Here is a 17236-nt window from a genome sequence, read left to right as displayed (position 1 = left end):
AATTTACTGCACTGGCCTAGACAATTTTAAAAATAAACGAAAGTAAGCAAGCTTTGAATATATAAGCAATACATTAAAAGTTAAAATACAATACGATTCATGAGATTACCAAAACATTCTACCACTCATGAGAGCTAGAAACTTTGTTACAATCTGAAAAGTTGCCCATAAGCAATCTTGCAGATTTCGGGCTCCCAATAACAATCCAAATGGAAATGCTAAATATTCTCCCTGGCCATTTGGCTAAGGCGCTCCAGGCAAGTGGAATCTTCTCATTTTCCTTACTGATGCAATGGAGGAAGGCGGGAAGTCCCTGTAATTATTAGAGAAGCTCTGCTGGTGAAGCAGGTGGTGTCGTAACGCAGAGATGAAAGGGGGAAGTCCATGCCAATGGAGAGGGCAGGAGACTCAACTTGCCTGCGGTCTGCCGACTGTTTGAAGGCAGAGGATGCTTCCTCTCCTCCCTCCCTCCCTATACCTGCTTTAGCAAGTAGCTCTCTCAAATGGCCTGCATTCTACCAAGCAAGCATTATTCCATTTCTTTTAAAGGACCACTTTACCATCCTTCTGCAAAAGCTTGCTGCTTTTTATAAACAAGACAAAATAAAAACAAACCATTAAAAAGGGGAAACTTTTTTTTTTTAAGAAGCTTGCATTATTTGTAAGGTATCCAAAATGGAGACGTTTCTCAAACAATTGTAGTGTTTTTTCAGCCAGAGCTCACAGGAGCTCTGTTCCGGCACCTCTCAGGTAGGCGCCACTGCCATTCTAAGAGAGCTCGTGGGGAGTTCCTGCACCTATATTTTCTAGAAAAATAGGAGTGATGGTGATTAAACACGAACACACAAATAAACATGTGCAAGCAAGCAAGTGAACAGAAACTGTTTCTTACTTCCACGGCGGATGTTGATAACTAGGCTCCCTTTGATTTCTGTGCACCCTTGTAACAATTCTGCTGACGTGACAGAGTCAATGGTTATCGTCTTTTCAAAGGAGCACACCTTGGGGCAGGGTCCTTCGCAAGGGCTGCAGAACATGCTGTCAGGAGAGAAGGGCAACAAATAATCAGCAAAAACCTGCCATTTTTCAATCAATAGGTTTTTTTAATTGAACTTCCCCAAGAAGGAAAAACAAAACAATAGTCAAACAACACAAGATAAACCATAATAAATCAAAATAAAAAAATTCCTTCCAGTAGCACCTTAAAGACCAACTAAGTTAGTTCTTGGTATGAGCTTTCGTGTGCATGCACACTTCTTCAGATATTTCTTGGTATCTGAAGAAGTGTGCATGCACACGAAAGCTCATACCAAGAACTAACTTAGTTGGTCTTTAAGGTGCTACTGGAAGGAATTTTTTTATTTTGACTATGGCAGACCAACACGGCTACCTATCTGTAACTGGAATCATAATAAATCAAAACAATTATGTTCTGTGGGAGGAGGGAGGGAGGAGAGAGGAAGGGGAGGAGGAAGTGGTGGAACATTCAAATATATGGCAAGAAGTCCACATATTTGAAAACTTTCAATCTTTCTCCTCTTTATAGAGGGTCACCTTCTCGTAAGCCGCCAGTTTTTAGTCATGAAGGTAATATAGCTATCATGGCTATAAGATGCACTTTTCCAGTCACTGCCTGTAAGTCCTGGAAGAACTGCTCCCTGCCTTGCAGGCCTTTCCCCACCTGGCCTGGAAGGGTGGGGCCCTGACTGACTCCAGCTACAAAAGCTGAGGCTGCTGAACAGAATCTAGGGCTGAGGCATTGTTTAGGAGGCAGCGCTGCAGGGTGGTGGGTGTGGGTGTGTTGTTGCTGTTATTTTTTTGTAACTTTTATTTCAGATCTTATGGTTTATGTGGAAATTGTCCAATCTGGTTGTGTACTTGAAGTTTTGTTTATTGTTTCTGACTACTATTGCTACATTTAGAATTATGTAATGTTTTATATGTTGTAAGCCACCTTGAGCATGGTTTGAACTTTCGAAAAGCAGCATACCAATTCATTTATTTATTAAATTTGTTTACCGCCCTATACCTGCAGGTTATAACATAGAAACACAGAATACACAATCAAAAACAAAAACAACCCAATGATTGATTGATCCTCACACTTATTTCAAGCACTGTTGGTACATGCCAGAAACCATTAAAAGTAAACACGCCAATAATTACCACCCCTTCCCTTGCAGCTATTAGTGCTAATCATGGGAAGGCAAGTGGTGAAGGCAGGAGGGGACACTACAAATTTCATTGGCTTTCAATTCACCACTTCCCATCTTCTCCATTACCACACAGAGGCTCAGATAAAGAGGCTTATGCTTTTTATGAGTGTTTTTAATCACCTGAAAACTCAAGTAGTCAGAGGCAGCAAGGAAAAAGCTTTTCCCAGTAAACACTGGGTTTCTAAATTAGGGGCAAAGATCAGTACTTTGCACCTGTACGTAAACTAGGAACTCTTTGGGGGGCCAGAGGAAGGTTTGTTTGGATAAATTAACATTAAAAAAACATGAGAAGTCAGATGTCAACAGGAAATGAAATTGCTGAACAAATAAAGGCAAACACTCCACAGAACTTGTTTTTTTTTAAAAAAAGTTCAAGAGGAAGGGTGGTCTTTATTTATATAACCATCCTCTCAGGAGAATGCCAAAGTTTTATTTGTCTTGCACCCAACCAAGTAAGATTCTGGACCCACTTCTGACCCATTAAGTTAGCCTGTCTCTTTTTGCTGCAACAGACTAACATGGTCATCCCTCCGGAATCTGTCACCCAAGCTCTTTGGCCAAAGGTTTAAAAACGAAACACATGCTACAATGCTAAAGGGATTTAGGGGCAAGTTCACACATATTTTCATTACTCATTGACTGCAATGCAGAGGAAGTAGTCTGCACACAATAAGTTGATCTGCAGTGGAAGAATACCTGTCCATGGATTGTTCAACTTGCCTCATGGGCACAACACACTTAAAGCACTACTATATTGCTTTTAACAGTCATAGATTCCTCCAAAGAATCCTGGGAGTTGTAGTGTTTTTAAGGGTGCTGATAGTTGTTAGGAGTCCCTTCCCCTTCTCCTCCTCAGAGAGCTGAAGTTCGTTAAGGTGGTTTAACAGTCAAACCCTCTTTCGCAGGGAAATAACAAAAGATCCTCATCTTACTCCAACCCTGTTATGTTCCTGCAATAAAAAACTTTGGTTTCTGTGCACACACCTGCCCATCAACGAGGGCTGACACAGCCATCTCAGGTGGCAGAATTCAAGTGCTGTCTCCAGGCCCACCTCCACTGCCCAAGTGGCTGCAGTGGCTCCCAGAGAGATCTCGCGAGAATCCTGCAAAATCACAGAGACCTCCAGAGGTCTGTGACAAAAATCTGTCATGTGACCTCGTCAGAACCCAGAAGCAGTAGCCACGCAACCCCAGTAAGCGAGGCTTCGAGAGGGGTGGCAAGGGGTGTGGGTGTGCAGTGCAAGCACAGGGCGGCACCTTTCTGTTTCGCCTCAGGCAGCTAAACAGGATGGGCCACCCCGGTCCGCACATAAATAGTTGGTAAAGGTAAAGGGACTCCTCACCATTAGGTCCAGTCGCGAACGACTCTGGGGTTGCGGCGCTCATCTCGCATTACTGGCCGAGGGAGCCGGTGTACAGCTTCCGGGTCATGTGGCCAGCATGACTAAACCGCTTCTGGCGAACCAGAGCAGCGCACGGAAACGCCGTTTACCTTCCCGCCGGAGAGGTACCTATTGATCTACTTGCACTTTGACATGCTTTTGAACTGCTAGGTTGGCAGGAGCAGGGACCGAGCAACGGGAGCGCACCCCGTCGCGGGGATTCGAACCGCTGACCTTCTAATCCTAACAATTCTCAGCACCCTTAGCAAATGGCACTTCTAGTCCTAGGCTCTGTAGTTTAACCCACAGCGCCACCCACGTCCCATCGTTGGTACATTGGTCAAAAAGCCACACTTCCATAATAAAAGAGGTACTGCATTATTAATGAAATATTAGAAAATGGGACAGATGCTCTACTGCAATATCCTCCATATCTGAATAGCCTTTCTCCAACTCTGTTTCCCAAAGAGTACAGCAACTTGCAATGTCTGTGTGTGTTACCTTTGAGTATCATTGCGCACAAATCCAGGAGGACAGTCGGACACACACGCATCGTCATGAATCACAAAGCTATCATATTCGAAGTGTTCCAAGGCCACTTTGGAGCAGGCCTCCTTCGTGATGCAGCGCCAGCCCTCAAACTTGTACGTGTTGAGCGGGCAGGTGGCGACGCAGGTCCCATCGTGGTAGTAGTTGCGACAAGCCACACATGCCGAGCTGTTGTTTGGGGCCGTACAGCTTCCCAAGCATTCCGGGTGGCAACATTCATTTTGGTCAGTACAAGCATGTTTGCCACATGAGCTGGGACACACTGTAAGGAGGAAAAAGAGCAAAGCAGCATAAATAAGGGGCACATTATAAGGCATAAACGCAACCCAAACAATGGCACAGCACAGGGTGGGGAAGCTCAGGCCCAGGAGCTGAATGCAGTCCTCTGGGGCTCTCTAACTGTCCCCCCAGCTTTCCCCAGTCCACCCCCCCATGAGACAAATTTCACACCTAGAGTAATTTTTGCCTCGCTTGAATTCTGATAATGCCTCTTGCTTATCTGGATGAGGGCTAGAGAGCAGTGTGCGAGTGCAGAAGCTAGTCTACTGTACATCTATGACTATAACCTTTGGCCCTGCCCACCACTGGTACATGGCCCGTGGAAGGCTGCCCAGAAGGAAATGCAGCCCTTAGGCGGCAAAGGGCACCACTGGCGAAGCACAACCCCCAAATTATCAGTTTAAATTCTGCATTATCAGACGTATTTATTGATTGATTCATAGTCCATTCTTCTACTGCTAGAGACAGAATGGCTAGACAATTTTTAAAAAAAAGTATTACAAGACATGCGTACAACAGCAAATACTTTAAAAGAGTTTTAAAACAAAGTTACAATCACAAATGTTTTATAGTTCAATGACAGAGCATCTGCTTTGCATGCAGAAGGCCCCAGTCCTCTCTCTGAAACCCTAGTGACCCTCTACCAGCCCACATGGACAGGGCTGAGGTAGATGGACCAACAGTCTGATGTGGTGTGAAGGCAGCTCCCTGTGTCCCCATGTCCTTTTGGCTAGACTTGTTGAGGAAAGAACCTAGGAACCTTCGGCTTGCAAAGCAGGAGTCTGAACGCTGCGCTACAGTTCCTACCCTTTCACTTGCCTCACAGAAGTTACACAGCCTATCAACATTCCTTTGCTGACATTTCCCCGCTCAAGCAGTTCAGAGTTCTTAGCGAACACTGCATGACATCACAGCAGCCTTAGCCACAGGCGGCTGCGAGTTTTCTTATTTTTGTCTTCGGCTAAAGATAGTAAATGACCATTCGAAGTATTACTTTGAATGAGTAGTTTAAGTAAGTCAACCGGTGTTAACTTGACATCATAAAGGCTCTCTGCTTGGACGCCAGATTTGCTAGCCTGCAGTGGGCTGCGCCTCAGCTCAGTGTACGTAAATATTAGAAGTCTCCAAGGCTATTAAGGGATTTCATTAGCAGCTCCAGACAGCGCGTCTTGCAAGCAGATGGATTGCTGCTCCCCACGAGTGCCAAAACGTAAGATTTAGTATGGTAACAAGATTTCCCGTTTACACAAGGATATCAAGCAAAGCCGCAGGCACATGCATGTATACCATGCCTTTAGAGCTCAGCTTGTGGTACCTAAAATATTATGTACCTTGATGCACACTTATTTAGGGTGATTTGCAAATAAAAACAAAAAGCTACAACACTGCATGGGTCATCCACACCATACTAATCTGGCATCAATGAGCTGAACAGCACAGTTACACAAGGTTCGCCTGCATCGCTCTTGTTTCAGAAAGCATAAAAAGCTACAATACAACCAGAACAGGCTGTTTCTAACACAAGCTGCGTTTATATCGAGCCCCTCTGGTTTCCCGGCCTCGATTTTTGTCCTTTTATCATTTTAAGTACATGAGAGAGTCCTTACTAGATCAGACCAAAAGCCCCATCTAGCACAGCATCCTGCTTTCCACAACGGCGAACCAGATCTTTGTGGAAAGACTACAAGCAGGACATGAGCACTCTCCTGCAACTTTCCCCAGCATTTCAGAGAGTGAACATTTCCAGCACCTCCCAGGGAATGAACCTGGGACCATCTGCACATAGCTCTTCAGCGGAACTGAAGCCCATTTGTGTTAACTTTAGACCACCAGTCTTCGTCTCCACACTCTCTTCGAAAATATGCTTTTTAACGTGTGCCTTGAAATATTTATTTTATTGTGAAGCCATTCTGTCTCTAGTTAGAAGGCTCAAGTACCAGGTGATTTGAAAGTCCCCCTAATAGGAATAAGATGCAGACTCTGCAACTTTGGAACATCACAAGGCAATTATATGGTAAAGCATGGGAAAGTACCTGCAAACCGACAGAGCAGAAAAATCAGGGAACTGAGCTTGATTAATTGCCAGTGGTGATAATTATCAAGCAGAGTCAGTTAACAGCTTGTGTAAAAAAGACAATTTAATACTTCAGATGTTGGAGTAGGCTACTTGTGTTATAAAAAAAATAGTTCAGAGAAAGCATAGCTAGGAATGGAAAATGCAAAAGAAAAAAAAAGTTATTTTGAAATGTATGTGAGATTAACTTAGTGTATTGGTTCGTTTTTGGACTAGGATATAAGAGACCAAGGTTCACCTGGCCATGTAGCTCTCTGGGTGACCTAAGGTTAGTCACGGCCTCTCCATCTAACCTATCTGAGAGGATTGTTGTGGAGATTAAATGTAGGGGGAGGGAAGAGAGAGGTCCATGTACAGCGCCTTGAGCAATATTTGGCTATAAATGCATTATAAATAAATAAATAAATGGGATGCTTTTCCTCTTTTTGCTTTGTTTATAAAGAGAGTCCTCTCTGCCTTGAGACTCTGAGGAGAGAGAGAAGGGCAAACATACAAATGAAGCAATTTCTCACATTCCTAAAAAAAGGGAAATTCATTAAAAGAAAAAAGGGGGGCAGTTTCAGTATTAGGGGGACCATACTACTGCCTTTTGTACATAAGACTGTGTCGTGGGAAGACCTCTCCGTAAATTATTTGTTGAAGCGTAACAGAGCAAATACACCAAGTTTTCTGGAATGCCTCAAAAGGTCGCCATGACTTCACCAAGGCTGAAACGGAACAATCAGGTGAATAAACAGTCAGTTGGAGGGAATGAAGAAACGTAGCCAGCAGCGTAAGACGCCTGGCAAGCGAAGGCCACAGCCTCCGCCAAGATTGGCAGGGTGCCAGTCGCACGCGGGCAGACACAGAGTTGCCAAGTGTGGTGGTTTTTTTCTTTTTTCTTTTTAGTTTTTAAAAGAAATATTCTTCCCTTTCTTGTAAAATGATAGTCAAGTCTTCCCTTTGCTCTCGCCAAGCCCTATCCTTCCCACAAACCCCCAAATTAAAACAAATCCCCATCCGATTGAGTAATTCAGCAAAACTTTTGTCTCAAGAAGGGAATTCAGAAGGTGACTAGCATTTGTATATGACTATGCATTTGTATATGAGCTGTGTATATGAACATGCCTGATTTTGCTCACAAACAGGGGAATTTGGAAATAGTAACTCGTATTAAATCTTGGAAGAGGCTTTTAAAATGTGTTTTCTAACTACCTGCTTGACATCATCCTACAGAAATTGCCCTTCAGAACATATTATTGTATTCATTCAGTGCATTTTAAACGTCTTAAGTCAGAGGTTATCAACATGGCACCTATGGGTGCCAGGATGCCCAATAGTACCACCTATAGTGCCCAGTCGAAGGTCTGTTAAATATCCCTTCAAAAATCCACAATATATGAGAGGCTATCTGCTCTTCCTACACAGTTCCTGTTTGTACTGAATGGGCCTCTCCTACACTGAACACACACAACCCTTAAATATGTCCACATTTAACTGGATGCCAGGATTGGATGCCTACCCTCTTCTGAACAAAGGACAGATGGAAAAAGCCTCCCCATCCCACCATTCATGGGATAGCTGACTGAGGGGCAGGAATTCCCACACCATTTGTGGCCTTGTTACTTTTTCTGCTCTTTTAGATGTGGTATCGATTATGCTACGTCTTCAGGGCAGCCATTTTGTGCTATGCTATTGCCCCCCCCCCTGGACAGCCATTTTGACTGGCATCCGCAGCACCGTCTCAAAATTCCCAATGTAGGGATGGAGGAGGAAATTCCAAATGTTCCTATTAGCTCAAAAAGGTTGGCGACCCGTCTTAATTGCTTGATGTACACGACCTTAGGAATGTGTATAACCACCCTGCAAGACAGAACAGCAAGTGGGGAAATGGCAGGCATTTTGGGGTAATGCACACAGGGTTGGACTGCATGCCATAAAACAATTCTGCCCTAAGGCTATTGATTTGTGGCTTAGCCCGATTTTGAACCAGTGTCTCTGTGGACCAAGCCCAATGACTCTGTCCTACATTGGCTTGCTAAGAGAAAGAGGAATGCAGGGTGGGGGGTAGGAGTGAAGGGGTAGGAAGAAAAGTGGGACATCTCTCTCTTCCTTTCCCTCCCTCACATGCCCACACCCATTTCTGATGATTCATGGACCTAGTTGAAATGCAAATCAAGCTTGTGAAATTATACATATTCATTCAGTTGCAAGTAGCAGCATGTCCCAACGTGGAGCAAAGCAATAGCCATTGCTTTCTTGAGGAGTTTTCCAAGATCCTCCTCTAGTTCTAAACAACAGTCACACATCAAACATACAAAGTTACTATCATACCACCCTGAGAACTACATTTCCCAGAGTGGTTTAACAATCAATCCCTCTTCACAGGGAATTGTGGGAAGCGTAGTTCTGTGAGGGAAATGGCGTCTCCTACTAAATCTCAGTACTCTTAACGGACTACATTTCCCAAAATTCTTTTGGGGATGCCATGACAGTTTGAAGTGGTACCATAGGGCTTTAAATGAATGCCCTGAATGTGGCCTAACTTTGCATACTCCCCGTCGTCCTCCTGCCTCACTGGGTAAATCCTCTTCTTCACCGGAGCAGCTTAATAAAGAAAGAGAGGGGGTGGGTGGGATAAAAGACATGACATTTCTGTGAGAAGGAACTCACAGGAGGAAGTGTCATAACACCAAACATGAGAACACTGAATGGCTTCCTTTTGCTTCCTGATAATTAAACCACAATTAGAAGATTTCTTGAAGAAGGTGGTGGTCAGGGGAGAACAGGGTGGGGAAGGAGTAATCGCCTGCTAGGTCCTTATTTATAGCTTTTTATTCTCACTGTCATGGGTGCTAAGAACTGCAAGCAATTATCTGTTCTTGCTTTAAACTCCAGAGTTTGCACACAACTGCTTGCACTTGCAAAGAGCATAGAAAGATTCTGCTGAACCCGAGAGAGTCCCAACAGCAAACTCAGGGCATGCTGTCTACCATCCAAGAATTACATTTGACCCAAATTCATTTCAGGAACCACCATATGTTCCCTGTTTACATCCTACCAGAGCCACTCTTATCCAATGGAGGCTTCCAAGATATTCTGAGGATCTTCCCACATAGCAGTTCCTCCCTCCTGTTACCACTTACATTTCCAGAATTAACAACATCTGGTTGGGGGAGTTACATTTGAGACTTGTACTAATACATACAGACCCTAATCGAATTAAGCTTTACAAAACTTGCCAATTAATTGCCTTGCTTTCAATTGGTTTACTGGGGTGACTGGTTGAAATACCAACCTACTGAGGATTTAACAAGAACAATAAAAATATTAAAATGAAATCTGAAAAAAAGAACAATGAAGTACCGAACGTCTTAGAACTGGACATCAGCAAGCAGTTCACTAGCCTGGAGGAGCATTGCATCAGTAACATTACCGTAATTCAAAAATATAACACTATCATTAAATGGAACCCAAAGTTCCTGGAGACAAAGTATTTCAGAATGTCACAAGGCTTTATTTTATAAAGCTTAAAATAATCAAGTTAAGAACCTAACCTAAAGCAACACTTCAAATATTTTTTGGGGGGAGGGAATAATAAAGTTACTATAGATAACTGCACTGACAAATTCCTTACAGAGTTAAGAAATCTCATACTGATCAAGTAAGTCATAGTCTTGCATATATTGCTAAATACAGTATTATTGGGGTGTTTTTTTAAAAAAAAAAACAAGTTACCAAAATTCAACTTTTGTTGGGGCAAGTGACAGATCCTTGGATGAGGTAGGAGGTGACATTCCAAATGTTTCTGTATTTTGAATATTTGAAAGTTGTTTTTATATTTTCAGCTGTTTTATATAGGTCTTTGTATTGTAAATTGCTTCCGGATGTCTTGTGGGAAGTGAGCTTAAGTGAAATAACAATTCCCATCATCCCTTGCCATTGGCCATACTTGCTGGGACTGATGAGAGTTGTAGTCCAGCAACATCTAGAGGGCCAAAGGTTCGCCACACCCAAGCTATGTTAACTCTCAGTCAGCCACATGGCTAGAGCCTACAGCTATGCTGTCACCCACCCAAAACATTTAAGCAGCAGGCCACGTGGCAAATGATTCTCAAAAGCAGACCCCTAGCTATGAGCAGACTTCTCCCTGACTAAGGAAAAGATACTGGGACCTTTCCTTATGGGACTGAGCTAAGGAGACTGAAGGCCTCTAAGGACCGCCGAGGTTAACAACTTGAAATGTGCGACAGAAAAATTGTTCCACCAGGTGGAACGTTTAACATTGCTTTGAGACTGACATATCATTTGGTGTTTACCAGAAGAGATTGGGAAGGGAAAAGGACAGTGTGTGTATGTGTGTGAGAGAGAAAGCAAAGAAAGCACGCTCTTGTACAGAACATATATTTTATCAATATTTTATAATCTCCGTCAATCCATGTTTCTCGTGGCGATGTTCTAAAAAAAGGAAGGAGATCCTCATATGAATTAAAAAACCCCACCAACTATAAAAACTTGATGAGTGGCTTTAAATGCAAAGCTGTTTCAATATTCCTTATAAGTTTATTAAACTCTCAACTGTCCGGCCGTGACTAATGAAAGTGGAATTGAGACGGTATTCTATATTTATCGCTCCACTGCTTGTTTGTGCCGAGGGCCCCATTTTTACACTTTGTTGCTGTGTGCAGAGCTATGCGAGGTATTGTGGGCTCCCAAACTTTGCTGATTTCCTAACAAGGCAGGTTTGTGTCCCAGGGAGAAACAAACCCGGGGCTGTTTTTGTTTTTTTGCAAAAGAGAAGCCTTAACTGAGGCAGTGTCTCCAAACTCAAACACACAAAATGGGTTTTGGCACTACATCTCAGACCTGGTACCAGAGACCATTTATGTGTAAATTACATGCCTCATATACAGCTCCACATCAAAATGTCTGAAAGATAATTCCTTTTCTACTTTTTGTTTCTCTCTATAGTTCTGTTAATTTAAAATGGTTTGGGCTGAAAGTGTACAATTTGGGGTAGGAGACGTTTTTTAAATCTTCTGTACTGTGTCAAGCTGTAAGTCATGAGGGAATCTCTAGCCCTCCAGGGCCACATTCACTATACATCTGAAGTACTATAAAGTCGCTTTAAATAGTTATGGATTCCCCCCAAAGAATTCTGGAACTGTAGTTTGTTAAGGCTGTTGAGAACTATTGGGAGATCCTTACTCCCCTTCACAGAGTTATAGTACTCTTAAACTACAGCTCCCAGAATTCTTTGGGGGAAAGCCATTACCGTTTAAAGTGGTACCATAGCGCTTTAATTTTTTTGATGTGAACTACAACTCTCATAATCATTGGCCATGCTGACCAGGGCTGGTGGGAGTTGTAGTTCATCAACTTCTGGCGGGGCCAAAAGTTTTCAATCCCTGCTACTGCTTATCAACATATAATACTGATAGAAGTACTAAAACATATTGCCCAACTATATTCAATACAACATTATTGAACAGGTGAGAAATGCAACCAAGAAGATTCATTTGGCCACCAGGAGCTTCTAATTCAGCCTTCTCCCAATCTGATAACCTCGATGTGTTTTGGAATACAACTCCAAACACCCCCAGCTTCTAACTCAGCCTTCCATGCTGCATGGGGCTAATTATTTGTCTTTCTGGCCCATTTCAGCCTTACAGACTAGGGCCATGGGTAGCAGAGTGTGGAACAATGCATATGACTTCTACAGAGGACTATATTCCAACCACACAAAAGGCAGAGGTTTCCACACACAGGCGTCCCTCCTAGGCAAGCAAAGGGCAAGTGTGGGCAACCTGTTGGCCATCCAGATGTTGCTAAATGACAATACCATTAACAGGCCATTGGCCATGTCTGCTGGCGTTGATGGGAGCTGTAGATCAGCAACATCTGGAAGACCACAGGTTGGGATGACAGAATCAGGGTTCAAGGGCATTTTCCAGTCATGCAAAAGCACTCCTGTAGAGCAGGGAGCAGGGCCAGTGAGGGGACGGGCCAGGGCACCTCCCCATTCCTGATCTAGGCCAACACTGACTGGCAGCAACTTTCCAGGGTCTCAGGCAATGAGAGAGCAGGAGAGGCAGACGTTTCCCATTACGTGCTTCATGAAAGCTTTTTAACTGAAGAGGTTGGAACGTTCTGCATGCAAAACAACTGCTCTAGTCACCAATAAACGCTACCTCCTTCTCACGCAAGGAAGTGTTGTTTTTCTTTTTTAAAAAATAATAATGTGAAATTCCTCCACCTATAGTCTCAAGCAGTGCATTCCTGAAACAGTTTTACCACCTCATTTGCAATTAAGCTGCCATGGTGTCCAAGTCCACACTTGGTCCCCTTACCCAAATCCTGGAATGCTTCCTTTTTCAAAACGCAGACGGCCCCACATATATGCAGCTCTGTACCAAGCCACACCCCCTCCCCAAAAAACCCCAAGTTCAAGTGAACTCATCTGCGAGTTTTGAAAAGAAAGGAAAGCTTCCAGAGCACGTTCTGGCAAGCGATGCCAACCTCAGAACATGTTTTGCAAACAATTAGGAACCCCTGAAACAAAACAAAAAGAGCCATAGGCTGAAGTCATTACGGGGATAATTAGCAATAGAGTCATACCAGTCCTATTTTGCTTGTAAATTCAGCTCCCATTATAAAAGAAAGAGCTGAAAAACAGCCATCCCACCCTCTCTTTCATCCCTGGATTAAGGCAACTGTTCCCAAGTAGAGATGAGTATTGCAGATACCCATGTGTGAGGGCTGGGTAGCAATCAAGCAGCAGCAGCACCCCTTATGCAAGCGAGACTGTGCTGGAGGCTCCAAAAGAGGTAATTCATTAGATGTAAAAACATGGACTGTTCCCTTGCTGGGTTTAAAAAACCCCACAAAAAACATATGCCAGGGTATAATGTAATGATTAGTGATGGGGACGTAGGCTGAGATATAGGGTTGCATCAAATGTTAGTCATACTCCACAGGAGACCTACTGCAATTCATGGATGACTAAGGCCACATTCACACCATACATTTAAAGCACTATGATACCGCTTTAAACAACCATGGCATCTCCCACAGAATTATGGGAACTGTAGTTTGATAAGGTTGCTGGTAGTTGCTAGGAAACTCCTGTTCCCTTCCCAAGCTACAATTCCTAGAATTTCCCGGGAAGGAGGATTGCCTGTTAAACCACTCTGGAAATTATAGCCTCTGAAGGGAATAGGGGCCTCCCCATAATTTTCAGCACCTTTAACAAACTACTACTCCCAGAATTATCGGGGGGTGGGGGAGATAGTTCTGACTGTTTAAAATGTAGTTACAGTATAAATGTGACTTAATGTGGGTTGGTTAATTTTAATAGGTCCACTTCAAAAAAACATTTAGCTGGACACAAGCCACCAAATTCAAGCAAAGCATTTTTACAGATGAGTTAAGAGGGTTGAACTTAAAAAAAACCCCTCCTGCCAAAAGCTTTTCAAACTGTAAATGTTCAAAAATAATGAAACTTTAAACTTAATGCTCTAAATGGCAGCCCACTGATCTAAAACAGTCTAATGCAGGAATTGTGAACCTTTGGCTTTCCAGATTTTGCTGAACCATTATCTTTGGCATTGGGCCATGCTGACTAGGGGCTGGTGGACATGGGATTTGTAGGCACACTTGGTTGGTGAAATCCATCCATACCTCTTTGCCCTCTCTCAATATTCGTGGAAGGCTGTAGCTCGCTGATGGGGCATCTGCTTTTGTTTAGAAACTCAACTATAACAAACTGTTTCAAGCCAAACTGAATTTTCTTCATTTGCATCATTAACTGTGCTTATGCAAATACGTTTGCCCCGATTGTACATAACAACATACAGGTAGTGTTACAAGTGGTACTGTGACTTGCATTATTGAAAACAAAACCAGAAGCCCTTGAAATATGAAGAATGCCTTCTTCCCCAATATTCTAGAATCTAGACAAACAACTTACCAAAAGGGGGTGGGGGAGAGAGGCACAAACTGGGGCTGGTGATTTAAAACCTGCATTTAAAGACCAAAAAAACACTAGCATGCGAGTCTTCGCAACAAAACACACCAGGGAAAGAAACAGCCATATAACTAATTGGAAGAAGTTGGGAGAAGAGACCTGGTTAATCTAGTAATCAATCAGTCTCGTAATATGTACATATAAGCATCATCCTAATGGCCGAAAGGGAAGAGATAAAAGACGCAGGTCCCTTCATATTCTTTTACGCTGAAGCCCTGGACAGGCCACATGACATGGTTGTTTATGAGTCTGGAGCAGAGTCACATGATACGCTGCCAACACCTCCTCCTCCTGCCTCCTCCTGCCTTACACAAGGCTTTACAGCTTTGCCAACACAAACAGCAATGACCTGCTTATAAGGAGGCGGGTAGGAAATCTCAGGGCAGTGATGCTGTCTCAACACATCAACCAGGATGCATTGCAGGGAACTTCCACTGCAATCCAAGGACAATGAAATTCAGAGAATTGGAAGCTTTTCACGCACAGCTCAACTCTCCCACAAACGTGCATCATGTCTATCCATTTAAACAAAACTTTGAATCTTAGATTCGGACACACTTAAAAAGGGGGGGAGGGGGAGAGAGAGAGAAGGAGAGAGAGAGAGAAGGAGAGAGAGAGAGAGAGAGAGAGAGAGAGAGAGAGAGAGAGAGAAAGAAAGAAAGAAAGAAAGAAAGAAAGAAAGAAAGAAAGAAAGAAAGATGCATGAATATATTTGCACTATATTTAAAGGTTGCATTATCTTTTAGAAAAGCGTTTTCAAAAAATGTGTTAGTAGGATATACCATAGCTGTTTCCGTGCATTATCACACAAGACTCACATACAAATCCACTGCATAAATCCATCAACTGGCATGCACTGTGCCTATTTTCAAAAATACAACAGTAACTGGGTCAAGGAATGTTCTTTAATCTGTTTGCATGTAGCAGGGTAGCAAAAGGAGAAAGGAAGTAATTTTGCCTATTGCTGATTATGACAGGAGGACTCATGAGGTGGGAGAGAACAACTTCTGCCATGAGGAAGAGGTGGTCAACATGATGGCATCCAAATGTTGTTGGACTACAACTCCCATCATCCCTGACCACCAGCCAAGTTTACTATGGCTGATGGGTTATGTGGGGAGGGGGGAGAGAATATGCTTTAATATTAAACAGATTTCCATTATAGACGTGAGAACTAGCATAGCACAGTAGGTGATAAGTACCCAGTTCAAATCTCTACTCTGCATGAACACATTGCCATCTACAAGGGTGGATTTGGCCAGTTGACATACATTTGCAAATCCTCCCCTTGATTTGGTGATCCACAACTTTTCCTCCAGATAAATGAAGAAGGATGTGGCGACTGCAATACTGATATACACCCACCCACAACGCCATTGGGAAGGTACGGAGAAACACACAAACTATTGCTGGAACTGCTACAATTGTTTTCAACTGGATACACTGCAGGTCAATGCAGAATTAATCTGCAACGTGCTTTCATTTTTGGAATCAAACTAGTTTCTCAAGATGTGTTTTTCAGGGGCAAAATATACGTAGTAGATCTACATTGTGTGTACACTACAAACTCTAAACTGCCATGTAATCTTCGGATGAAGGGCAGCATAGAAATTTTATATATAACCAAGTACTTCATGCCAATTGATTCTAGAAAAACATGTGTGCACATGGCCAGTGTCTACCCCTGAATAACTAGATAAAGAATGTGGAACGCTTGAACATCTGAAAGCTATAGGTAAAGGTAGCAGCATTATTATTTTGTCATCATATAAAATTATTCTTGAGATGTACCTTCCATCTCTTCAATGCTATAGAGAAAACACAAACAATTTCTAACTATTCATTTGAAGTGATGGCCTGCTTTTCTTCAATTGGTGTGCCCTGGAAGCCTTACTGGGATGAGTAAAAATAATTAAATGCCAAGTTAAATGCAGGATTTTCAGTCTCTATGTTCTTTCATCACTTTTTTTTATTTAAAAAACCAAACACCAAAGAATCCCAGCCACTCAGAGATAAATCGTGTATAGAAAGGAAATCCTTCTGGATTTTTTTAAAGATGCCTCCATAATCCATTCAACACATATTGTACTACAGATTCCAGAAAGGTTGTTTTCCAGCCAACATTTGTTTCATATTCATAAAAATCGTCAATGACAGGGAACAGAAGACAGAGGCAGGCCCATCAAAGCAGCCTGGAACACAGAGAAATACTACAGTCTCTCTCCCACACCTCCTATTGCTGCATGTGGTTATCAGACTTGCCTTCTTACTTAATCTGCCGGATTTTCTTTGCCTCGTTTATTGTCAACATTGCTCCTAAAACGTCTAGACGGAACAAAAAGTTCCATTAGCTTGCTTTTGCCACGCACATCTCTACGTCTGGTCAAAGCCAAACCCTGCGAGGGTAGGGTGGGGTGGGGTGGGGAGGGAAGGGAAGGGAAAGAGGAAAGAGAAGCTAGAACTTAAATGAAGATAAGCAAGGGCTTTTGAAAAGCCTGGGGGTGGGGGTAAAGTGGCTTTGCATTTTATTTTAATTGTCTTGTGATTTTTATATCTTGGCAATGTGCTCACCCAAGCAAATTAATTCAACCTATTTATTATTACAGAGCATTATTATTTATCATTATCACTGCACTCAGAGAGCTGCAGATTCTCAGTAACGCCTGCAATGGACCTGTAAGGTGGGGGCCAGACCAGCAACATCCCTACATTTCGTATGGGGAAAAGACCA

The 17236-nt window shown here is 42.9% G+C and overlaps 1 protein-coding gene across 1 annotated transcript in view; it reads right to left on the bottom strand.

Annotated features, from left to right (window-relative positions):
• IGF1R (insulin like growth factor 1 receptor) overlaps positions 1–17236 on the bottom strand; it is a 192441-nt gene that overhangs the window by 50628 nt on the left and 124577 nt on the right. Inside the window, exons 3-4 of the mRNA XM_082198306.1 lie at positions 4100–4409; positions 893–1038 (exon numbers count right to left, since the gene is read on the bottom strand). Coding sequence (XP_082054432.1) covers positions 893–1038; positions 4100–4409 — 456 coding nt within the window. The remainder of the gene's footprint in view (positions 1–892; positions 1039–4099; positions 4410–17236) is intronic.

The sequence above is a fragment of the Podarcis vaucheri genome (assembly GCF_965113315.1).
Source record: "Podarcis vaucheri genome assembly, chromosome: 14".
NCBI classification, from domain to species: Eukaryota; Metazoa; Chordata; class Lepidosauria; order Squamata; family Lacertidae; genus Podarcis; species Podarcis vaucheri.
The sequence above is the reverse complement of the archived record's forward strand: the minus strand, read 5'-3'. Positions and strand labels throughout refer to the sequence as shown.